Source organism: Ochotona curzoniae, unplaced genomic scaffold (assembly GCF_017591425.1).
Source record: "Ochotona curzoniae isolate NIBS_2020 unplaced genomic scaffold, NIBS_Ocur_1.0 contig_908, whole genome shotgun sequence".
NCBI classification, from domain to species: Eukaryota; Metazoa; Chordata; class Mammalia; order Lagomorpha; family Ochotonidae; genus Ochotona; species Ochotona curzoniae.
The window spans coordinates 21,772,631-21,799,041 of record NW_024466607.1 but is presented as its reverse complement, the minus strand read 5'-3'; the positions used below and the strand labels follow the sequence as shown (position 1 = coordinate 21,799,041).

The window sequence follows — 26,411 nt, the reverse complement described above, 5'->3', positions numbered from 1 at the left end:
TGTTCTTTGTTTCTCTCTCTCTCTTAGTCTGCCTTTTAAATAAATAAATCTTAAAAATAAAAGAGACAAGACACAAATACTCAGACCAATTCTTTCAGAAGAAAAATACGGCATTTGTGTTTCTGGTAGCATCATCATCAACAATGTGAAGGGAAGTCTGAGCTCTCTTTTCCCAAGTCTGATCAATCAAATGTGGCCTACTGAGCGAAACACTGTGCTCCCTTCCAGCCAGCATACCTGTGACTGCCATGAACCAGACCAGAGGTCTCTCTGAAGGGCTGATGGCTAGCTCACCCAGGACGGGAGCAGCACTTAGCTCCTGGCAGAGCTGGTCAGCTGGAAAGGGTTTTAGGTCACCGCTCAAATCTCAGGCACAGCACAATTCACACCACTGCAGGTTGGTCTGCCATGGAAAGACCTGAGCGGTGTGGCCAGCTCTTGGAAACATGGCGAAGGCCCTCTGGGACCCTTCATGACTGCCTGCTTCTAGAAGAAGGCTCTGAAGCTCACCTGGCTCCCATTGTGGCCACCAAGTCAGGAATGTTCAAATTAAAGGGATATAGAAAAACATGAAAGGGCTTCAAAATGCACATTATCCTTGCATTTAATCTTTTCACGAACTTCCTGAAGACTTCCCATATTCAACAGAAAACAACTAAACCGAAGAGGCTGAGTTTCCACAGTTGCTGTTGAACAAGGACTGGCACTGCTAACCCCATGGCTGAGTTCCGTGGAGAATCTGAGAGTCTAAGGACAGGCTGTGTCAGCAATCTAGGATTGCTGTCAGGACACACTCTGGCACAAAGGGACTTGGGGACAAGATGACTGACTGATAAATTATAAATCACAAGTTTGCTCTTAAAAGTTTAATTTCAGAGTCATATATCATCTGTTAAAAGTGTGAATCATTCTTCGTCACCAGAGAAATTTGCTGCTATCTTGTTTCCGATATCCTTGTTCCCAAGGCACCCCAAGCAATCAGCAACATGCACCACTGGAGTTCCAAGACATTTACCTGCAAGCTGTTGTTCAGCAAATCAAAGTCACTGTATCTTCTAACAATCTGTAAGAGACAAGACAGTACTGTTTTGAGTCAGCAAAGACACTTTCTTTCCAATTCTTTCCTGCTGACCCTCTGGAAGTGAGGTGCTGGGTTAAGGGTGAGAGGGATTGTAAGTGCTGCTCAGCTGTTTAACAGGCCCATGACAGAGTGGGCTAGGCTATAAAAAACAGGTTAATTTCAGCCAAAGCCATGGGACACCAAGTGGTTTTATAAAAATATGTCTTTTCAGGATAAAGAGCCCTTACATTTTTCTTATTAACCAGGTGCCTAGAATAATGAATAATGATTTGTACACACATACACACAAAGACTACTAAGCAGGAATCAAACAAAAGTATTGAGTTTTGAGACAAGTTTCTCCTCGTCCTGGCTACAACTCTCACGGGTTGAGATCCCACCACCCAGAGTCCTGGATTACTCCTGTAGGCAGGCTGCCACATCTCCGCCTGATTGTCCAAGCATCTTCCCCTATACTGTGGTTATCTACACATTCCTCCTCAGTTATGCTGATTCCAGGGAGTCTTCCAGCTCTTCAGGCTCTGAGCAAGCGCATGACTGTGCTTCTGAACAGTGTGCCTTTGACCTTCGTCAGTGAGTCCCCAAAGTTACTCTGCCGGAGACTTATCCGGAGATCCTCTAGGACCCCACCCAAAGAGCAGTTCAGTAAGTCCAGGCCCAAGACTCGCTTTTTGCCATGTGACCCCTGGGCTTCTAACACAGTTTTTGGACTTAGAAATTTTCCTCAAGGCTTGATTTTTCTGCTAAGACATTCTTGTTGGTCTTGTCTGCCAATCATATACCAAAAAACCTGAATATAAAACATGCCAAGCAAGAGAGAAGCAGCTAAAAGTTAATACATAGTGGTTAACCATGAAGAACATTTGACTACCAGTCCTGTTCAGCCAGTGGGGTGGGCGTGACCTCAGACAAGCCAGTTAACCTTCTGGAGCTAAAATGGGGATACAATGACTGCATAGCACTTGTTTCCAAGGATCAAGTGAATGAATGCGTTTGAGTCAGTTCTGAACACTTGGTAAGCGCTCCAGAGATGTTGGACATAATAATCATTTAAACAGAAAGCAGCTTGAGATTTCAGACAAAATGCCAAATGCAGGCCACTGTGGTCAAAAACTGCGGATGGTGGCAGGTAAGGTTCAAGTTGGGCTCTGAAGGATAAGACAAAACTTTGGAAGCGGGAGGAGTGATGATCATAATGACCACAACTGGAGAGAGATGGCTCCCCACGGCTCTCAGCAAACTGGGTGGGAAGGTGCCCTGGATCTTGCTCTCAAGTCTTCTATTTCTGAGGCCACTGCCATGGAAAGCAGCATGTGACACCCCAGAAGTCCATCTGAGAGAGACAGACAGTGAGGGAGCCAGCACCCCAAGTTGCCCGTGTGTGGATGTCAATGAGATTTGGTACAGTAGCCGGGACAGCGTGTCGCCTTTGTACGTGTAGGTTTGGCTTGAACTCCAAGCTCATGCACTTAGACCGTGGCTGTGGGGAAGGAAGTTAGAGACACTGCTTGCTCTGGGTTAAGCTGGAGAACGAATTCCTAGACAACTTCCATGACAACATCACACACAGTTTTCTCAAACACCTGGGAACAGTTTTAAAGTCTTTTGTAATGCTTGTCTTAAAGCTAAAGATTAATAGCTGAAAGCAAAATATATAATTTATATGTATTTACATTCTGAATTTTCTAAATATTCCCTAAAGTTTGGGTTTTGGTCACAAAATTAAGCATTTTTCTAATTGTTGAAGAAAAAAAATTGCTTACCTGCCAGCTATTTTCTACAGAAATTCCTCTTTGCACCCGAATGATATATTCCTTAGAAAAAAAAAAAAAAAGAAAAAAGAGCTTCAGTTACAAAGTCAAAAAATTAAATAAGTAAAAATATTAGGTATACTTCAGATTAAGCAGCCCTAACCTGAAAATCTGAAATGAAAAGTAATAAAAAATAAACTTATTGAGCACTTACATTATTTGGGAGATATTTCAGAATAAATATTATATATATATATATACACATACATATATAGTATATATTATTTTTATTGGAAAGGCAGATTTAGAAAGGAGAGAAAGATCTTACATCCATTGGTTCACTCCCCAATGACTGCAACGGCTGGAGCTATGCCGATCTTAAGGGAGGAGCCAGGGGCTTCTCCCGGGTCTCCCACATGGGTGTGGGGTCCCAAGGCTTTGGGCTGTCCTCGACTGCTTTCCCAGGACACAAGCAGGGAGCTGGATGGGAAGTGAAGCAGCCAGGACAAGAACTGGCACCCATAAGGGATACCTTGCTTGGAAGGCAAGGATTAGTCGGTTGAGCCAATAGGCCAGCCCTATTTCAAATTTTAATACCTCAGATTAGGGATGCTCAACTGGCAAAGTCTACAAATTCTGGAAACCTGAAAAAACCCAAATACAAAGCATGTCTGGTACTAAGCATTTTGGAAAAGGGATACAAATACCTAGGGTATTTCATCAAGACAAAAACAACACACCCAGAAGAAAGCAATCTTAGATGTGCATGCACCAAACAGTGCGGCTGTGACATATATACAGCAAGTCAACGGAGCTGAATGAAGAAACAGACAAATCCAAATTATAGTTGAAGACTTCAACTTCCCTCTCTCAGTAATTGATAGAACACCTAAATAGAATAGAAATTTCAATAATACCATGGGTCAACAGGACTTAATTAACACTTATTGAGTACTCCTGCTTTAAAACTGAACATACAATACAGACCAATTTAGAGCATACTCTGAGTCATCAAGCATGCCTCAACAAATCTGAAAGAATTGAAATTTTATGAACAAGAAATGAACAAAAATATAACAGGAAAATTAAGTAACACACTTGTAAATAATCCATAGATCAAAGACAAAAACATATCAAGGAAACTAAAAATAATAATAACGATGATGATGATACCATTGGATTGAAAGAAAACAGCGTTGGGGATAAGAACATGATACCCTAGAACACAGGGGCCTGGCATGCCAGACACTCAGACCAGAAGGAAAGGAGCTCAGAAGCAGACCTTTAGGACCTTCCTCTGCCCATCTTTCTCATGCTCCTCTTCCTTCCCCTCTTTCCCCAGGTAGGTTAGAGACATTTGAATTCCTTTTCTTCAAGGCTGGTCAAAGACACTGCAGTCATAAAGCCTGGGAATATGACCTTGGCCTTCCCATGACTTTCTGTGTGAGAACCGTCCATAAAGGAGTTGACCCAGCTGGTCTGTTAGAGGCCCTCATTCCGGAAGGGTTCCTGCCCCACACCTAGGGCGAAGAGGCACCTCACAGAGTATGAGAAAAGTCTGACAGTGCGTGCAGGCTGGCGCCTTGCTGTACGCATGGGTCTTCTATCCAGTCACATTTCTCTGTGACTGTTCATTCTTTATCAAATCCAAGCACAGAAGTAGTTTTCCCTGAGACCTCGGGGTTTTGTTTCTGAAACCTAAAACTTGATTAAAAGTGCTTCCCTTCTGCTCACCTCTGCTTTACTGCAGACTCAGCCAGGAGCCCCGGGGAGGGAAGGGGAAACCGACCCTCGCCTACAGCAGCGAGCTCAAGCCGGTGAGCTAATGCGGGCTGACAGCGCTACGCAGTCTTGGTACAAGGAGGAAGAGTTTCAATCAATCACAGAAGCTCGCTCGCACGAGGACCTAGAACAGCACTAAATGGCCTTTCATAAAAAGAGGAAGAAACTCAGATCAATCACGGAAGCTCACTTTCTCAAGGACCTAGAAAAAGAACCTAATAAACTGCAAGGACTAAGCAAGGACACAGACACAAGTACAAGCAGAAATCAATAAAAATGAAGGAAGTTTTTAGAGAAAAACATGAAATGAAAAGCTGATTCTTTGAAAAGATACAAGTTACTAGGATCAGGAATAAAACAGTGCATGCTTCACACTCTGCTGACACCAAAAGGACGAGGAAGTGCTATGAACAAATCCAACACAGATGAGACGGGTCATTTCTTCACAATAACACTAAGTGCCACAGCTCAGCCATTTCAAAACAAATAATCTGACTAATTCTGTAACTATTAAAACACTGAATTCAGGGGGTTTGGTCTTGTGGTCCAGTGAGTGAAGTTGCCATCTGTGATGGCTGACATCCCATAGGAGCACCAGTTTGGCCTGGCTGCTCTGCTTCCAGTCCAGCTCCCTGCTAATATGCCTGTGAAAGCAACAGAGAATAGCTCAAATACATAAGTCCCTGATACCCTGGAGTTCCGGGCTCCCGGCTTCAACCTGGCCCACTGGAAAGAAGATCTTTGTTCATTCTGACTCTTCCCAAACTGTCTTTTGAGTAAATAAACAGATCTTTAAAAAAAATTAATTCCTGGTCCTGGCACAGTAGCTTAGTGGCTAAAGTTCTCATTTTACACACTCAGGAATCCCATATGGGTGCCAGTTCTAATCCCAATGGCCCTGCTTCCTATCCAGCTCCCTGCTTGTGGCCTGGGAAAGCAGTTGAAGACAGACCAAGGTCTTGGAAACCTCCACTCGCACGAGAGATCCAGAGGAGGCTCCTGGCTCCTGGCTTTGGATTGACTCAGCTCCAGCCATTGTGGCCTCTTGGGAAGTGAAGCAACAGATGGAAGATCTTCCTCTCTGTTTCTCCTCCTCTCTGTATATCTGCCTTTCCAATAAAAATAAATAAATCTTTTAAAAAATTAATTGCTAATTTAAAAACTTCCTCCAAAAAAAAAAAAAGAGAACAGGTCCAAATATTTTACTGTAGAATTCTACCAAATGTTTATGGAATAACACTAATTTCTTTTTTTTTTTCTGGTTCTTTTCTTTTTATTCTCCTGGTCTGATTGTGCGTGTGTGTTTGTGTGGGGTAGAATAATTCTACAACTTTTCCTGTAAATAGAAGTATTATCCTGACCAAAAAAACAAAGAAGAGAACTACAAAGCAATATCATTCATAGGCATAGTCTTGAAAATCCTTACCAAAATATTTTGGCAAACAGAATTTAGCATCAGAAAAATGGGAACAATTCTCCCTCAGGAATTGCCCACAGGGATAGCTGAGTGTTTCTTTAAACTCTTTACATAAATCCTGATCTCATTCTTGTACTTTACCTATGTCTGCTTTGAATTCATCTGTCGTGCTAAGAAATCAGAATAAATCTAGCTGGTGATCCTATACCATGGCATATTTATATGCTAGCAAGAACACATAGACACTGAAATAACAAATATGTTATCACTCATAAATAATCAAAAAATCTTTTAAGTACAAATCTAAAACATGCATAGGACTTATATATTGAAAACAACAAAACACCAAAGAAAGAAATCAAAGTTCTAAAAAAAAATCTTCAAAATTTAAAACTATTAATAAAAAAATTAAAAATGAAAGAAATGAAAAATAATAAAAAACAAAATTAAAACTATTGTTTTACGAAAGAATCAACTTACCAGCTTAAAAAATAATACAATCCAGTTAGAAAATGGTGAAAATCAAGAAAAGATATTTTGTAGAAACAAGATGGCAGAATGGGGTGAGAACACATTGAAGCAGATGCAGAATATTTAGCCGTGGTGAAGCAGAGAGGCTTTAATCCCAGAAAACAGGCGAGGCTAGGCCAACTGCATAATGACACCTGGAGCCCCATGGACATGAGCAAGCACAGGGTTATAAAACTGACATTTCAAAACTGATCTGTGTAATGTGGCAAATCTCTTAAGCAATATGCTAATGCAGTTCCTTCTGAATACATAAAGTTAAAATGCTGAAAGTTGTCTGACAGTCTAATTAACATTTGGGAATCAGTCTTGTGGCTTTGAAATAGATACTCTTCTTAAGATTGTTTACTGCCAAAATTCGTGCCCTTACATTCTTATAGCAGAGTTGTAAATTAGCATGCATAATCGAGGAATTCCAGTCTGCTACATATGTGCTTCAGTTTGGGTATCACTTTTTCTTAGGCCATATTTTAGAGTCTTGGCCTAAGAGCAGAGACTTAATCTGACTGTGCTGCCTGAAGGGGATGGGGGCTTTGGGAAGGAATTAGCAATGGAGACTGGGCTGCCAGGATGCAGCACCATGACTGGATCACGACAGAGCCAGGAGCAGCGTGTGTCCCTCTTTGCTTCGTAACTTGCCTTGGGATTGCTCCTCCACACACACTCCGCCAGTGCCAAGCCTCCACCCTCCCCACTAATGGGCTGCCTGGTATTACACTGAATGCCCAACACCACGGGCTGCAGTGAACTCTCCTTTCTCCGTCTTTGCTATGATGACGAGCTGAGAAATACTACATGGGTGATTTTTTTTTCACCTAACGTAGGAATAAAATGTTAAATCTCAAGCAAAACAAACAAACAAAAAATATTGTAGACATCCTTGCCTTCACAGAGCAGAAGAATAATCCGACATTTAAAAATTATGTCTCAGGCCTGGCACAGTAGCCTAGTGGCTAAAGTCCTCACCTTGCATGCCGGTTCAAGCCCCAGCTGCTCCACTTCCCATCCAGACCCAGCTCCCTGCTTGTGGTCTGGGAAAGCAGCTAAGGATGGCTCAAGCTTTGGCACCCTGCACCCACCTGGGAGACCTGGAGGAAACTCCTGGCTCCTGGCTTTGGATTGACTCAGCTCTGGCCATTGTGGCCACTTGGGGAGTGAATCAGTGGACTCAGGACCTTCCTCTCTGTCTCTCCACCTCTCTGTATATCTGACTTTTCAATAAAAATAAATAAATCTTTAAAAAAATTTTCATCTCAAAGTCAGACAGCTAGTAGGTAATAAGGAAGCATGTGCTGATCGCTTTACCTACTTTGGCTCTCAATTTGGTAACTGTTCTATAAATACGCTGTGTGAACTGCTGATTGTAAATGTGTTCCAAATCCCGTACTTTGTTCATTCTGGGAATACAAATGAATAATAAAGATACAGGCTGACCAGAAAGGCACTATGCTCCAATCCTTTCCTTTATAGATGTATAATTTCTATTTAAAAAAAAATTAATTTGGGCCTGGCGTGATAGCACAGTGGTTAAAGTCCTCGCCTTGCACGCACCAGGATCCCATACGGTCACCAGTTCTGATCCCGTTGGCCCTGCTTCCTATCCAGATCCCTGCTTGTGGCCTGGGAAAGCAGTTGTGGACAGCCCAAAGCCTTGGGATTCTGCACCCACATGGGAGACCCAGAATAGCTCCTGGCTCCTGGCTTCGGATTGGCTCAGTTCCGGCTGTTGCAATCACTTGGGGAGTGAACCACCAGACGGAAGATCTTCCTCTTTGTCTCTCCTCCTCTGTATATCCACCTTTCCAATAAAAATAAATAAATCTTAAAAAAAAAAAACTTGGTCATAAAATAGTACACAATGTTTGGGAAAGTGCACTTGGTAGAAGGGAAGCAGGAGCCATGAGACAGCCTGGGTAACAACCTCAGGCTGTAGCACCCCCAAATGGCAGAGCAGTGACTGTTTCTGCCAACGCACACTTCCTTAGGTCAGTGTTCTCCAAGGAGGTCATTTGGTAATGTGTGGAGGCTTTTTTTATTTTGCTGGAGGAGGCAGATTGCTATCTAGTCAATGATTAGAGGCCAGGGGTGCTGCTACACACCCCATAACGCACAGGATAGCTTCCACAACAAGAGCTGTCTGGGCCCAGAGGCCAAAGTGCAGGCGCTGAGAAGCCCAGGATTAGGTGATGATGCGGGTCATTCCAGTGTGTGTTAGTCAGCCTTTGGTCACTGCAACAAATGCCAAGAGAGAAGGTATTTGTAGAAGGCGGCTTGTTTGGGCTCATAGCTTGCAGTCTCACAGTCTAATATCACAGGGCTCCATCCAGCTGGTGTCTGATGAGCGTGGTGGATAGTGGAACATGAGCAGGGAAAAGATCACAAGGCAAGCCGTAGGCACACCTGGCCACATGGTTTCCTTGTGAAGCTATCAAGACTCGACTCTGGGGCTCCATGCCAGTGACCCAATCCAGTTGCCTCCCATCATAGACCCTGGCTTCAGATACTATAACTAGTCCAAGCTTCCACCCTATTGACACCATCAACCCATGAAGGGAACTCATTGTCTGCATGAGTTGAGTAGCCCAACTCTGTTCAAGCCACAGCAGAGTGCTTGGAGGCATGGGGTGCAGGATGGTGGTAGAAGCTGCTTCTGTTGTCATTTGCCCTCGGCAACAGGATTTGCAAGTGTGCACATTTGCTGGAGGGTACAGTGAGTCACGGGTGGCCTCTCAGCACCATCTGTCCTGCTTCCCCTGTAAAGAGGTTCCAGAAGCAGAGCAGAATCATGATTACCACAGGCTGGGGGACGGGGGCAAGGGTGACAAACACAAGGAACAAATGGTCTACTGAGAGCATGCAGACTATGGTTACTAGTAAATCTATTGCACATATCAAAACTATCTGGACTAGACTCTACATGTTCTCACCATGAAGAAATGATAGGTATGCTGGATGATCAAAATCTCTTGATGTGTGTGTGTTTTTACCTGTACGGGTGCCTGTAGCCAGGCCATGTGGCTGCCTTGGGGGATGGATGCTCACAGCAGGCCTTCAAGATGCCCTGACTGGAGGTTTTTCAAACCCAGCACAGGTTTGTACAACTGAGCACACTGGTTCCCTAGGGAAGGGACGCTCAGCAGGCCTCCAGGATCACCCCATCCTGGAAGTTGTTTTTTTTGACCCGCACAGTTGTCTGTAGACTGGCTGTCTGGCTCCCACCCTTGAAAGGGCCCAGCCAAACACCCTGGACGAAGTCCCTCAGACTGCCCAGCATCACACCCTCTTCTTCATTTACAGGGAGTTAATGGGATCACATAGGTGGTAATGAGAAATGACCTGTGGTTTTTATGCTCAGGTTAGGGATTACAGCTTAGGGACTTCCATAGATAAGTCCACGACATGTGTATGCAAGTAGGGGACTGGCATCAAATTGGTTTGGAGGGGAGAGAAAGAGTGAGAGAAGCAGGCTGATAGCAGAATCTATGCAGGAAATGTGGGCTCACCCCTGTGGAATTGCAATCTCTGCTGGTTTACCCAAGAACTACAGATGGGGTCAGGCCTTGCTGTGCAACTGAGGGGGCACCCCAGCTGGGTGGGGTTCCCACTGGTCAGGACAAGAATAGGACTGGGGGCAGCAGGCTTGGCTGTACGTGGCTAAAGCCTACACTGGCATGGATGTACACCAGGACTGTGAAGCGTCAGATTGGGCTAGACTCCAGCCCCCACTGGTACTCGTGAGAGCCAGGTTGAGTGTAGATAGGCCAGGCTAGGTCTTGACTCCCATTGAACTATGTGAAAGCTGTGTCTGGGTGCGAATCAAGTGTCACTGGGCTGTAACACCCCACAACAAGTACTACAATGGGTGCAGCCAGCTGAACAAGGCCACTGTCCTTGTCAAGATGGGAAGTAGACAAAGTTAACCTGAGTCAATGACCCACTGATGTGAGTGAGAACTGACACCAGGAGTAGACTCCATGGAGGAGCGTGGGAAACTCCTTCATTGGGATGTAGTCCCTGCAGGTGAGTGCAAGAAGCAAGGCAAGAGGCAGCCCAGAAAACACCAGGTTACAGTACCCGCTAGCATACATGTGGGTCAGGTCTGGGGACAAATCAGTCTGGGCCAGCACATAACACCCACGGGCAGATCTGAGAACCTGGGCAGGAGACAGGAGGAACCAGATTGGGCCCCAACACCAGCCAGTTCACACTAGGTCCGGAATAGCAATCAGACTGGGCTGGGATAGGCTGCAGCACCCACCAGTAGGAGCTAGCACAGGGGGCAGACTAGACTGGGCCAGTCTGTGCAATGAGATTACAGATGCTGAGGTGAGGTGAGTCTTGCCAGCCTAGGCCTAGTGGGGACCAGGTTCATGAGGCCCAGGGATGGGGGATCTGACAGGGCTCAGGTAGCCTAGCTCAGGTCTTGGGGTCCCTACCTGCATGGTGGGGAACAGGTTCCCGAGACCCAGGGATGGGGGAACTGGTTGGGCTTGGGTTACCTGGCCCAGATCCTGGCGCCTGCCTTTTAGATGGGTGTTGGGTTCATGAGTCCCAGGGTTGATGATCTGGGAGACTCAGGTCACCTAGCCTGGGTCTTTGGAGCCTGCCCGAGAGGTGGGTGCCAAATTTATGAGCCCCAGGGGTGAAGGAACCCAGCAGGGTTTGAGTCGTCTGGCCTGGGTCCTTGGATGTGTCTGTAAGAACATGTCCTACTTAATGAAAAAGGTGGAGCAGTGGACACAGGCCCTGTTGTAAAAGAAAACGGCAGCTCATCTGGTGCTGTAACAAAAGAACAGAACTAACTTGACAACTACCTCAAACAAATGACAGCAAAAAAATCTCAGTGAATGGATCCAGTGGACATTGGGAGGGTGATATCATCCTCGGATCGGTGAAATCGACAGCATTTCAGAACTTTCCAAACCACTTGGACAGAACCTCAGAATATGTACACATTGAGACTCTGGGTTGATATGAGGTGGTGGTTCCTCTCCCTGGTTACTGGGACGTGTGGGAAGTTATGAGTGGTTTCCTCTTTAGTCTTTTTCCCCTTTCCCCAGAAACAAGAAGAAATAGCAAATTTGGAAGCAATGGGTACACCCAATTTTCCCTAAACCTTGATCCTTCCCATCCTGATCAACCATGTAATCATTATTAAAAAAAAAAAATTATAATAAAAAAAAACTCTTCATGTGTTCATAACATAGAGTAGGTATCATATATTGTGGCCCATAGATATGTACAATTATTATTTGCTAACTGAAATAAAATTTAGGTGTATGGGTTTGGCATAAAATATATAATATAGGTTAATATATATGTCCCATATCAGAATACCTGGGTTCATGTCTTGGCTCTGAGTCCTTATTTCAGCTTCCTGTTAACACACACTGGGGGACAAGCAATGATAGTTGAAGTGTTGAGCCCCTGCCATCCACGTGGGAGACCTAGATTGAGTTCCTGGCTTCTGACCCAGCTCTGAATGTGCAAGTATTTGAAGGAATGAACCACTGGATAAGGTCCTTTCTCCCACAACTCCCACCTTTTCTTTTCTCCCTCTCCCTCGACTGTAGCTCCCAAGTCCCATCTGTTATCTGGTTATAGATGCATAATGAGAATGGGAAAGCTGAATTTTCTCAAATATTTTTATTTCACTTCAGTAAGGCAAATTAATCCTTAACCAGTAAAACAAATTACTTGGTACCACCCCTCGATCTGAACAAAAGGAAATATGTCTCATATAAGCAACAGTTCAGTTCCAGCTCCAGCTCCAAGCTAACACACCTGAAAAAGCAGTAGAAGACAATCCAGCTGTTTGGACCCCTGCCACCCACATGGGAGATGTGGACAAACTTTCTAGCTCCTGGCTTTGGTCTGGCCCAGCCCTAGCCATTGTAGCCATTTGGGAAGTGAACCATTAAATGGAAGATCTGTGCCTCTTTGTCTCTCCCTCTCTTTCTCTGCAACTGTCTTTCAAATAAATAAACCTTCAAAACAAAACAAAACAAACAAACAAACAACTACCCTGGAGACCAAAAGAACACAGACCCCTGAAGTCAGACCTCCACTTTCCAAGCTAGAATCAGCAGCCCAGATGTCTCCAGTGAGCCACTCCCACCTTCCCCATCAACCACAAGGCCCATCACACGCAAGAGAGAGCTAAGGGCTCTGCAGGCAGACAGATCTATGATTTTCATCAACCTTGCCATCTGTCACCACTTCCTCAAAGGACTCTACTTCCTCTCCTGACACTTGCACCTCTTATCATAGCCTGCCAGCACTTTGGCAAAGTCACTGTGGTCTGCTGCTAAAGGTTGTCAAACTGGACATGCACTAGGACCATATGATTACTGATCCAAGCAAGTAGGGGAAGAGAAGACAGAATTAATGTAAAAGGAGCATTGACTACAGACTAGGAGCTTTCCAAGGCCACTCAGCCAATACTTCTCATTCAAGCTTCATAGTGACCCTGGTGGGGCAGGGGATCGTGGCCCAGCAGGATAAAGTGAGCTGTGTAAGATCACAGGGATAGACACCAGCTGATCAGGAATCAGTACCCAAATCCTGCTAACTCAAAGGCCTCCAACCTGCCGAACATGAGTGACACCCAGTGTCCAGGGAAGCCTAGGGGCCTCGCCCTTTTTGCAGCTCTGAAAGAGCAGGGTCCTCACTAGTCTGTGGAACTAGGTTAGTTCACCCCTAATGACACAGATTTACCGACTCCTACCAGGAGGGATGTGAGAGGTGTCACATGCATAAATCTTATGTCATGCTCCCAGCCTGGGCAATTTTCCAAGCATCCCTGCTGGCATTTTGTGTTTCTTGAGTTTTCGGAAGGGTGTTTAGGATCTCTTTGCACAGCACTTGGTACCCAAATCTGCCTTCACTTGAGATTTTAGGAAAACTTACTTTGAATCTGCTTGGCCCTATGTGACCTTAGCAAGGCTGCAATGAAATGTATTCATTTCAAGACTTTTGCAAACCTTCAAGTCAGCCTAACCCATATAATTCTCTCTACTTTGGGCTCAACTGTCTGATTTACCCTGAGACTCCAAGTACAGAAAGACAAGGGCACCTGTGCAGAGATGTTTTAAAGATGGAGCCAGTGTTCCCACCTCTCTTCTCTGAAGTGGAAATATGTCAAACCAGTCATATTCTAGACTCAGCCAGAGAACAAAGGAAAAAAGATACTGATGCATGGCCCCGAGTTCCAGAGCCTAGTTTAATCTGTGCTGGGCACAGGCATTTGAGGGTCTTAAAAGTTCCCCAGGTGATTTTGCTGTGCAGATAGGGGCAGGAATCACTGTCTTACAGCCTTTTACAGAAATCGGAAGCAGCTGCAGTCCACAAAAATAAAACTCCTCTTATGAGAGGAAGGAAATGAATGAACCAAAAACTGGTCATGCCTCATGTCTCCCCCACCCACCACCCATCTCTCTCTGCTTCTTTGTAAGAGTTCCACTCTTCTGTCTTCTTGGGGGCGGTGTGTCCACCCCGCGTCCCTGGTAATCCCCACGCTGGGTAGTTTCTCGGAGCACTCCCACAGCATCCCTCACACCATGTGCCAGTGCTCTCCAGGGAGCAGGGAGAACTGCTGTTCTCCTTATTTTGTGAATGGTTCTCTGAACGATGGATGCCTAGACCAGAAAATGGTGGTTCTCGGACACAAAGCAGCCCTGTGTAAATCAAGGGCCCACCAGCATCCCTCACACCTAAAGGTACTGCTTTCCTGGCACGTTCCATGATACAAAGGCTTGAAAACAGGGCCCGGCACAATAGCATAATAGTTAAAGTCCTTGTGTTGCACGTGCCAGGATCCCATATGGTCACTGGTTCTAATCCCGGTTACCCTGCTTCCCATCCAGCTCCCTGCTTGTGGCCTGGGAAAGCAGTCAAAGACAGCCCAAAAGCTTTGGGACCCTGTACCCACATGGGAGACCCAGAAGAGGCTCCTGGCTTCAGATTGGCTCAGCTCTGGCCACTGCGGTCACTTGGGGAGTGAACCATCATACGGAAGATCTTCCTCTCTGTCTCTCTTCCTCTCTGTATATCCGTCTTTCCAATAAAAAGAAATAAATCTTAAAAAAGAAAAGAAAAGAAAGGCTTGAAAACAAACACCTTGCTGAATATTCAGCACTATGCTATCTTAGCGCTCCAGAACTTCCCATGGCCCCAAATGGCCATAGGATAAATCCACCCCTCTTAACTTAGTTTCTGTGTTCTGCTCCTGACCAAACTGACCTTTTCTTCCCTCTTCTATTCTTGCCTATTCATTTCTTTTCATTCTATTTTAACCTCCTCTGCTCAGACTCCTTTTATCCTATACATTCCTTACTTACCTCTCTTCCACTGTAAAGAGGGGATAATTATTCCAAAGTTGAAAAGCTCAGCCTTGGAATCATTTTTGTTCCATTTTTGCATATCTTTGGGAAGGGGGTAGTTCTCCAACTGAACTTCAAGGTTCTTCAAGGATTGGAGTCACACACATGTATTCCAAATAGCATCCGAAACATGTCAGACCAACAGCACCAACAGAGGCAAATAAAATACTTGTTGTTTTGTTTTGTTTGTTTGAGAAGCAGAGATAGACAAAAAGAGGGCTCTCACACATCAGTTCTCTTCCCAAATGCCCACAATGGCCAGGAACTCAATTTATGTCTTTAGCAGAATAGCAAGAATTCAACTACTTGAGCTGTCTCTGTCACCTATGGTCCCTCACGAGCAGGAAGTTGGAATAGGCACCCAGGCACTCCGATGTGGTACATGAGTGTCCCAACACACACCTCTGAGAAAGAGGATGCCTGCGCCCCTACAACCAACTAAAATCAGACAGCATTCAAGAACACCTTGGTGAGCTCTCCCCAGCCCCAAATGTATGCCTTTCCAAGAACTGCCCTACTAAGGCACAGTGTCACACAGCACAGCTGCAGCCCACAGGCAGTGATCACTACCACTAATGGACAGTGGTGTTTCTGAGGCAATTCTGATGGAATCAGCTTGTAAGACTTGCGCTCAGTTCAGTGGCACCTGCCAGGCTATTCACAGTCCTTGATATTTTACTTGGAATTAATGACTATTCCTTGTTTGTGAAATATTCATTACTGTTGTTCTATCTGCAAATTTTCAGGGCTAGAACCTACCTTTGTTTCAGTCCAATTACTGGGCAACCCCATATTGGGCAAAAACATCCCCCAAACAAATGGAAATGACAAGGGTTTTTCCAGACCTCTGAAGCATCCCCACTATCTTTACCCACATTCTGGCAGATGAGTGTAGCCAGGTGCATCTCCTTGTCGGCCAAGGGAAATCAATAGTATTTAAAAAGCCAACCAGCCGAATCACAGAACTATGTGCTTTAACTTTATGCAAAGTGGTTTCTCCTATTTACAGCATTAACAAGGAATGCGTCACAAACATTTGGTTCCCTGCAGTGAGAAATATAGCTCCCCTTTGTGCTTGGCGCCAACCTTCTCCCTTCTGAAAGCCCTGTTCTGCTCTGTGGGACCAGCTCCTGCACTAGCTGGAAAAGAGCCAACCTCCACCAACTTCAAAGCCAGCGGATATTCCAACCAAGTGAAACATGCAAAGGAGCTTTCCCAAAGCCTCTTACCTCCACTCTAACATAACTACAGGATGGATATGACCCTAAAGGCCACGAGAGCCTGCTCCTCCAATATTCTCTCTCTGCTACAAGGACCCTTACATGATACCAAAGCCAAATCACATGATTTGCTGAAACGAGAATATCATCTTCCTTCACAATGCAAAACAAAACAAAAGCAACCAAAAAAATTTTAAAAACCCTCAAAATTCTTAAGTTCAAATACAGAGTAATCAAAATGAAATATAACCTTTGCTTGGTTAACAATTCTGCAACTGCAGAAATGGGGGCAGCAAACATGAGCCCAGAGAAACATCCAACATCTATTTAACCATGAAAACTCCAATCTGGCTGTCAACAGGATTTTTAAAGATCTGTTCATTTATTTAATATTAATTTGAAAAGGCAGAGTCTCACACACACACAAAGATACTTGGTCCATCTTTCACTGCATTCCCTGGCGCATTAGCAGGAAGCTGAATAGAAAGAGGAGATGAGTGGCAAGCAGTGACTTAACCCACTACACCATAACATCAACCAGGCATGATGACTTTTATTTTGACTCTAGACTCTAAAGGGTCCTTGTTCCTCACACCCTTGGCTGGCAGCCACCCAAGCACCTGTTGATGGTGGAAGTGCTCTCTGCTGGAGCCACATCTGCTCTACTTGCACCTCTTTTCCATCACCTCAAAGGCAGCTCCCCTGGGTTCCTTTTGGAGTCAGAGGAGGAGCTGGTCACCGCATAATGATTAGCCACACTAGAATACCTCTCCACACTACAGCCACACATCCCCAAGAGTGGGCATAGGTTTTTCTATTCTCAGAGACCTGGATTCAAAGCCTGGCTGGCAGTGAGCTTCAGTTTATTCATCTGCTAACTCCTACCCTTCCAATAGGGTTCTTTTTTTTAAAAAAAAGATTTATTTTATCTTTATTGGAAAGGCGGATTTACAGAGAGGAGAGACAGAGAGGAAGATCTTCCGTCCCATGATTCACTCCCCAAGTGAGTGCAATGCCAATCCGAAGCCAGGAGCCTCTTCCGGGTCTCCCACAGGGTGCAGGGTCCCAAAGCTTTGGGCCGTCCTCGACTGCTTTCCCAGGCCACAAGCAGGGAGCTGGAAGGGAAGCGGGGCTGCCGGGATTAGAACCGGCGCCCATATGGGATCCCGGGCATGCAAGGCAAGGACCTTAACCACTGCGCCATCGTGCTGGGCCCTCCAATAGGGTTCTGATGAATAAGAAACAAGACAGTATATTTAGAGCATTGGTGCAATGACCAGCTTTGTAATCATCCCTTTTCTTCCCTAAGAACACAATAAACACAGGTGTCTGCAGGAAAATAAGTCATGGCTTAATCAGCATGGACAGGTGACAGCAGCAGCTCCACAGGGTGTTGGACAGGCTGGTGTGGTGGAGTAGCAAGCTAATTCTCTACCTGTGGCACTAGCATCCCATATGAGTGCTGGTTCATGTCCCAGTTGATCTACCTCTGATCCAGCCCCCTGCTTTATGGCCTGGGAGAGCAGCAGATGGCTAAAGTCCTTAGGCCTCTGTACCCATGTGGGAGACCTGAAAGAAGCTCCTGGCTCCTGGCTCCTGGCTTCGGATTAGCTCAGCTCTGGCTATTGCGGCCATTTGGAGAGTGAACCAGTGGATGGCAGATCTTTCTCTCTATATATCTCTCCTCTATGTAAATATGCCTTTCATATAAAAATAGATAAATCCTTAAAAAAAAAAAAACTGAAGAGGAGGCTGGCTGATCCAACTTCTTTCTAATGTGCCTGGGAAAGTAGCAGAGATGGCTCAGACAACTGAATCCCCGCCATCCATACAGGAGACCAGGATGGAGTTCCAAGCTTCTGGCTTCAACCTGGCATAGCCCTGGCCATCACACCCATCTGGGGAGTGAACAAGCAAATGGGGGTTCTTCCTGTCTCTCCCTCCCTCTGTAACTCTTCCTTTCAAATAAAGAAGCATATCTTTTAAAAACAAAACAAGGAATACTAAGTAATAAGACATGGAATGAGATAACCTGACCTTGTTTGCAGTTGATCTTTTTACTAGGGCAAGGAAGCTTTTGCTGATCTTACTACTTACCAGCACCTTCACTGTGTGTGAGACAGGTGTAAGAAGATGAAAGCAAGCTAACTCCTACTCACACTGGGGCTGGTAATGCACTTGACAGCAAGGAAGCCTAGGATGAGGGGCTGAAGCCAAGCCAGAGACGTGCTGCTGATCTGAGAAACCAGAGGCGTCACCATCACTAAGGATAAAGGACATCTTTTCTCTCTAGCCTGACACTACCCTCCTGATACCAGCTCCAGTTTCCTAGAAAGCCTTACGCTGGACTCTGGATTGTACCTTACCAGCGCATCATGTGGCCAAGCATCTCCTCAAAGCAGAGGCCCAGGCTGCTGCCCTCACGGGCCACGGGCTCTCTGCCTTCTGTGTGTCGCCCTGTTTCTTCTTCCTGCCACCATTGGACAGAGGTGTTATGATCTCCCTTTTACAGTGAGAACACTGAGGCTCAGAGAGGTTAGGTGATGAGAACAGTGGGCTGGTCTGGCCCACGGTCATTGCATCCTACAGCTGTGAGCAGGATGTCTTCACACCATACATGATCTCCTTTTGGGGGAGGGAAGAGGGCAGCTGAGCAGGCAGAACTGGGTCTACCAGGTCAGGATGATGCTGAGAAGGCAGGGGCAGGGAGGCCAAGAACGCAGGCTTGGGCGAGAGAGGGGAATTACTAAAGTCACAGTGCCCTCGGAACACCCCCTGGCCACTGAAGCTTGCCTCAGGCAGCTCTGCACTTTGTAACCCACTGCTTACACCCGGAGTTGCTGCTGAGATGGAATGTAACTGGAACACACCACACCACACGGAAGCTGTGGACAAATAGGAAAGCTATTTTCTTCCACTTTGTTAAACAAGCCTCACCATGGACATCACACAGCTTTGGAAGCAGCAAACAGAAGTGTTTGGGTATGAACATGCCTAGAGCGGACATCAAGTTTATGGGGTAGCCAGCAATGCGAATGGCAGTTAACTTCAGTGGTTCAGAAGAGGAACAGTGTCCTTGGCAAGGCTGTGTTGTTTCCACACTCCGCTCCTACTAAATTTCACAATGGGCTTCCTTCCTGCACTTTCCCGTTACAAACCACAGAGACTTCAGGACTCACTGGCCACAGGGCTAACAGACCCAATCCTCTTGCTCAGTCCTCCTCAACCATTCAGCAGCTGGAAGGAAGCAGTGTTCTAAGGTCTGAAGTCCACGATGGCAGCCACATGCTCATGGTACTACTGAATTCATGAAATGCAGGGAGAGTACTTAAAGGACTGCATTTTGATTCTTTTAAAGTGATCCAGTGGGTATGGTAATGGGCACTGAGTGTACCTAGCGAGTATTTGCAGGTATATACTGACAATCATGAAAAAAAAACCACACTAAACACTGCTATTACTTGCTTTTTCCCATTAAACATATGGGTCCCTTTCCATAGTACATTTGGGTATTATTATAATTTTTTAAAGAGTTATTTATTTTCACTTGAAAGGAAGATTTACAGAGAGAAGAGAGACTTAGGGAGAGAAATTTTGCATCTACTGGCCCACTCCCCAAATAACCACAGCAGCCAGAGCTGGGCTGGTGTGAAGCCAGGAGCCAGGATCTTCTAGGTGTCCCATGCGGTTTTTAAAGCTGAGTCCTTATGGTGGGTTAAGCACAGTTTAGAAAAGGATGAATGGCCAGGGGACTCAAGGGGGTTTCAGATTTATATCAGAGGCTACTAAGGCTTCTGTATCTATTTCTACGTTTAAAGAACTGTCACTGAAATGACAACGTAAACATTTTCAACCTTGAACTCAGAGTAAAGTAGGAGCCTCCAAATGTGCTCACAGAAAACTTGAGGGGGAGAATGGTGCGTAACACGAGTGTGCTCCCAACTTGGTTGCCGTGTTGGCTCAATCATGCATCAAGTCCACAGTGGGCCACTGGCCAACTACAGACTCAAGGAATCCCCAGAGCAAAGGCTGGTGATAAATACAAGAAGTGAGGTTAAGATGCTGCTTGGGATATGTGCATCTCACATCAGAATACACGGGTTCAAGTTCTGACTCCAATTCTAATTCCCGCTTCCTGCCTATGTGCACCCTGAGAGGCAGCAGGTGACGGCTTAAGTACTTGGGTCCCTGCCACCCATAAGGGAGACCCAGATTGAGTTCCAGCCTCCTGGCTTTGTCCTGGCCCACTCAAAGTATTGCACACATTTGAAGGAATAAAACAGCGCATGGAAGATCTCTGTCTCTCTTCCCAAATAAATAAATATAAATTTTAAAAAGACAAACCAGAGGTGAGAATCATTGTAAAAATTCAAGCTGTACAAAGATGCTTTAAATCATGTTCATCTTATCACAATTATAATCTCTAATATCTAAAAAATCCAATATAATTCAGATCCCAACAATTAATATAATTGTTTATGGTATGCTGATCTGAACATATTAGTTGTAACCTAAAATCACCTCCAGGCACATGGTTTCATATCACTCCGTATCACCATGAGAGGTATGCAAGTTGCAAATGGCTGGGTTGTGAGCGTTACTCTGAAAATGCTGGTTCCTCTCTGAGCCTCTCCTATCGCCTGACCCCAGGAACACAGCACTGGCCTCTCACAGGAGCCTGCACACTCCCGGGCAGCTGGGCCCTTGCGGCACCTTCCATACTTCCAGTTTACACCTCTGTTACTTCCACCAGGGTGTGAGCTCCCTGCTTCACTCATGTCTTTGTTAGTGCCCAGCACAGTGCCTGGCGCCCAGAAGACTCTTCACAAAAGTCTGTTAACCTTCAAATTGGTGTGTGCTGATGTAAGAACTCACCCTGGACTGGGCTAGGAGAAGAGCTGAAATGGCCATTTGCTAGTGGCTGGCTCTGTGGACTGGGTCCATAGCTGGGCCCTCAACCCTCCCATTGGCCTTGACTGCTATCTTTTTTTTATTTTATTTTTTTTTAAGATTTATTTTTATTATTTTTTTTATTGGAAAGGCGGATATACAGAGAGGAGAGACAGAGAGGAAGATCTTCCATCCGATGATTCACTCCCCAAGTGAGCGCAACGGCCGATACTATGCCAGTCTGAAGCCAGGAGCCTCTTCCGGGTCTCCCACGCGGGTGCAGGGTCCCAAAGCTTTGGGCCGTCCTCGACTGCTTTCCCAGGCCACAGGCAGGGAGCTGGAAAGGAAGCGGGGCTGCCGGGATTAGAACCGGCACCCATATGGGATCCCGGGCGTGCAAGGCAAGGACCTTAACCACTGCGCCACCACGCCAGGCCCTTGACTGCTATCTTTGACCACCAGCAACTAGGTCTACTGCCAGTTAGCTGGAGTGGAGACACTTTGCTGTGTACACCAGGGCCTGGCTGTCAAAACATATACATCTGGGGCAAAAGGGAGAAAAAAAAAAAAAAGGAAGAAAATGTCACTGATTTTTTTTTTTTTTTTGGCCATTAGTTTCAGCTGACAGTAAGATCAACTCTTGCGGGGAATCCCCAGTGCCTATAAAACTGTATCACATAATACAATGTTAATAACAATAAAAAAAATATATATCATTCTTCTAATCTGTGAATGTGGCTGTCTTTCCATTTGTATATGTATGCATCTTCAATAACTTCATCAGTTTTTATTACACAGATATTTGATTTCCTTTGTTAAATGTACTCTTTATTTCCTTGGCATTTATGGTCAGACATGTTGCTTTCTTGATTTCTGCTTCAGCTATTTTACTATTGTAATATATTGTTACCAATGAAATGTTTGTTTCATATATTAAATATTCATTAATCTATCACTTAAAAAAAAAAAAAGATCAACTCTTAAATAAGTGATTCTTTTTCTATTCAACAAACCTGAGTGCCAAAAAAAGCCCCAGGCAGGTGCTCAGGCTCTGCCCTACGCGAAGATAATAAACAAGCACCCAGCAGCTGACACTTAGCATGGCAGTCCAGCCAGTCCTCACAGCAGCCCTGACGTTGCTGAGCACCCCCACTTCACAGACGGAAAAATGGAGGTTGGGCAGCTTAAGCAACCCGACAGCAATTCTGAAAGCACTATCTCCTCAGCTATTCAGCTGTGGAGGCAGGGAGAGGAAGTATAAATAGAAAGCAGGGCAGTAAGAAATTGGCATGTATGTAAAACACTTGTACTTAGGGGACAGTTCTCTGCCGGCATTTCAGTGGGTGGGAAATCACATCCAGCTTGGCAGGTAAGATGAGAAATACACAGCAGGGCACCGGAAACCCATCCTGTGCCGCGAATGACTACATTCATTTAAAAAATTCAATGATTCAACAAATATTTACTGAATGCCTACTATCTATATGCCAGCAAACATTCCAGTTTGCAACTAACCAAAATAGCTCATAGATGAGAAAGCTGGATCTAGAGTAACAGAAACAAAAATCAAAGAGAAAGACCTGGCCAGAGGCTGAACAAGCAGCCCACACCACAGCATGCCACTCCAGGCCCAGCCATGCCCTGGGCTCTGGTGGGCACCAGCAACTGGTGGGACCTGCTGGTATCAAGCCTCACATCAAGGGCTAGGGTGCAACAAGTCCCCACGTGGGAGTCACCTGTCATCAGAGGAAGGGCAAGCTTGAAGGAAGGTGCTGCGGGAACAAGCCCACATTCTGCCTTCACTGCACAGTGGTTCTGAGATATTTTTAGATCCAGGACTGCCCCCAGCACCATGATGGCCTCAGTTGAGTTAACAAGAAATAGCCTGCTGAGCCAGGCCAGAGAAAAGTGGGCAGCTGTGGTTTATTATTTTTTTAATTTATTTTTTAAAAGATTTATTTATTTTTATTACAAAGTCAGATATACAGAGAGGAGGAGAGACAGAGAGGAGGATCTTCCGTCCGATGAGTCACCCCCCAAAGTGACCACAACGGCCGGTGCTATGCCGATCTGAAGCCGGGAACCAGGAACCTCTTCTGGGTATCCCACACGGGTGCACGGTCCCATGGCCTTGGGCCGTCCTCGACTGCTTTCCTAGGTCACAAGCAGGGAGCTGGATGGGAAGTGGAGCTGCTGGGATTAGAACCCATGCCCATATGAGATCCCTGCATGTTCAAGGCGAGGACGAAAGCCGCTAGGCCATGCCGCCGGGCCCGGCAGCTGTGGTTTAAACATTACAAACCCAAGTGCCATGACAAGAGGGCAGAACTCTGGCTGGGACAAGCACCCTGCTTTCTGGCACACAGCCCTTTGCCCTTCTCTCGTACCACTTTAATAAATCACCTGTGCATATACACCTAAATGCCACATAAGCTGCAACCTGAAGTGACTTTTTCACACCTACAAAACATGACCCACCTATTGTTCTAAATAGTGAGCATTGTCACCAACTCAAAGTCCTTCCAGGCGGTCATCTACAAATGTTTCCCCAAACACTCTGAGAGCAGGCTTCAGGTCAGTGAGACCCAGAGAGGTGTTAGATTTGGGGACTGGAGCTGGGAACTCTCAAAAAATTGACTGTGGTGATATAGACATAATTCTGTGTCACACTAAAAGCCACTGAATTGTACACGTGAAAGGGTTAAAGGGAATGGTATGGGATTTGCACACACTGGGGTAATCTAAAACAAACAACACACCTTACAGTGATTCTGCAATGGATTCCCCAAACCAACTTGTCATTGCATTAATAAACAGGACAGTGTCCTTTCAGCCACACAGAAGTAACTACTCAAGGATGTGATGACGACAATGGCAATGGAATTCCCTTTCGCCTTCAGTTGTACTCTGCTAGTAAGCAGAAGGAAGTGGCCAGACTTCCCCAAAACCCTGTTGTCAGCACCGTCAGCTGGAGACTGAAGGATCAGTCGCCACGAACCCCTCCCCTCCTGAGAGTCCCAGTATTGACCCAATAGAAGGCACTTGTCCCTTCACTCCTGACTCAACAGTTTGAAGCTGCTAAGGAAGGGCAGCCAGAGTCACTTGTTAATTTCCCCCACTATATGCTTGGTGTTTGCAAAACAAGTCATTGATAAGAACAGTTATCAGACTAAGGGGAAAACAAACAATAGGAGGAGTCAGATTCTCCCTGACATCCTGCAAATACTGAAGCATTCAGGGCCCAGAGTGATGGCCCAATGGCTTATCCTTCCCTTGCAGGTGCCAAGATCCCATATGAGACCATGCAAAATGTTCTGGCTGCTGCATTTCCCATCCAGCTCCCTGCCTGTGGCCTGGGAAAGCAGCTGAGAACGGCCCAAAGCCTTGGGAAGCTGCACCCACCTGGGAGACCTGGAAGACGCTCTAGACTCCTAGCTTTGGATCAACTCAGCTCCAGCTGTTGTGGTTGCTTGGGGAGTGAATTAATGGATGGGAGATCTTCCTCTCTGTCTCTCCTCTCTGTATATCTGACTTTGCAAAAAATAAATAAATCTTTAAAAAAAGACAAAGAGATCACTTACAGCCTCTACATGAATTCATTACCAATATTTAAAAGCTTCCAACTCTGACTGCCTTCATCACAGGTTCCTAGGACAAGTGGAGGAAATGCACAATCCAGTGCAGTGATTAGACTCCCAGAAATAATTGCCATTAAAACCATCTAATGTGGGGAAATGCTGCTAAATGAACCACCAGCTTGCTTTTGTCTACACAAACATCTTCACAAATTTTTACAGTATTCAATATAATTTGGAATCCTCAAAAGTCTTCCAAATAACATCCTAAAAGAGAGTCCAAATACACATTTTCATCTCAAGTGCTAGATTATCTTAAAATTTAAAATCTGGGGTATTGGCATTGTTGGCACAGCGAGTTAAGCTGCCAAGTGTGACACTGCCATCCCATACTGCTTTGCTGCTTCTGATACAGCTTTCTGCTGAGGCATCTAGAAAGACAGAGCAACATGGCCCAATTCCTTGAGTCCCTGAACTCATGTGGGAAACCTGGAGCAAGCTCTTAGCTCCTGGCTTAAGGTCTCTCTGTTTCTTCATCTCTCTGTAATTCTGGTCTTCAAAAAAAATAAACAAACCTTTAAAGGGAGGGCAGAAAGGGGAAGTGTGCAGTATCATGACTTAGTAGGCTACTCCTCCACCTTTAAGCGCTGGGATCCCACACGGGGGTCAGTTTATGTCCCAGCTGCTTTACTTCTGATCCAGCTCTCTGCTTACGGCCTGGGAAAGCAACAGAGGATGATTCAAGTGCCTGGGCCCTTGCACCCACCTGGGAGATCCAGAAGAAGTTCCTAGCTCCTGGTTCTTGGCTTCAGATAAGCTCAGCTCTGGCCTTTGCTGCCACTAGGGGAATGAACCAGTGGATGGAAGATTTCTCTCTCTTTCTCTCTCCCCTTCTCTCTGTAACTCTGCCTTTCAAATAAAAGCAATAATATCTTTTAGTTTAAAAAGAGAGAGAGAGAGAAATAGATGCCCATCTCTTATGTCAGAACGCCTGGGCAAAATGTCCAGCCCTGTTCCTGACTGTAACCTGGGGGGAAGGTATGCTAACTGGACTCCTGCCACCCATAGAGGAGACCTGAACTGAGTTCCTGGCTCCCAACCCCAGGACTAAGAAAACTAAACATTTTTTCAGTGAGCCACTAGATGGGACTTTCGTCTCCCTATGTCTGCCTCTCAAATAATAAGTTCATAAAAATGTTCAGGAGCCACTATTACGGCATGAAGGGTTAAGCTGCTGTGCGCAGGGCCCAGTGCAGTAGCCGAGTGGATAAAGTCCTCGCCTTGCATGCACCGGGATCCCATACGGGTACTGTTTCTTTTTTTTTTTTAAAGATTTATTTTTTTTATTATTTTTTCATTGGAAAGGCAGATATACAGAGAGGAGAGACAGAGAGGAAGATCTTCCGTCCCATGATTCACTCCCCAAGTGAGCGCAACGGGCCGATACTATGCCGATCCAAAGCCAGGAGCCTCTTCCGGGTCTCCCACGCGGGTGCAGGGTCCCAAAGCTTTGGGCCGTCCTCGACTGCTTTCCCAGGCCACAGGCAGGGAGCTGGAAGGGAAGCGGGGCTGCCGGGATTAGAACCGGCGCCCATATGGGATCCCGGGCGTGCAAGGCGAGGACCTTTAACCACTTGCGCCACCGCGCTGGGCCCTGGGTACTGTTTCTAATCTTTCTAATCCCGGAGGACCTGCTTCTCATCCAGCTCCCTGCTTGTGGCCTGGGAAAACAGTCTAGAGTGGCCCAAAGCCTTGGGACCCTGCACCTGTATGGGAGACCCGGAAG

General features: G+C 45.7%; 1 protein-coding gene across 25 annotated transcripts in view; it reads right to left on the bottom strand.

Annotated features, from left to right (window-relative positions):
* The window catches only part of PXK (PX domain containing serine/threonine kinase like), a 71,205-nt gene that overhangs the window by 40,492 nt on the left and 4,302 nt on the right, over positions 1-26,411 (bottom strand). For 8 of the 25 annotated variants that reach the window (XM_040994706.1, XM_040994704.1, XM_040994719.1 and 5 more), the window contains exons 2-3: positions 2,845-2,895; positions 1,016-1,063 (exon numbers count right to left, since the gene is read on the bottom strand). The exons of 4 other annotated variants lie outside the window; for them this stretch is intronic. In XM_040994706.1, the coding sequence (XP_040850640.1) occupies positions 1,016-1,063; positions 2,845-2,895 (99 nt within the window). Of the gene's footprint in view, positions 1-1,015; positions 1,084-2,844; positions 2,896-25,391; positions 25,412-26,411 lie in introns of those variants that run through there. 13 more of the 25 variants (XM_040994709.1, XM_040994711.1, XM_040994710.1 and 10 more) reach the window with 4 other exon arrangements.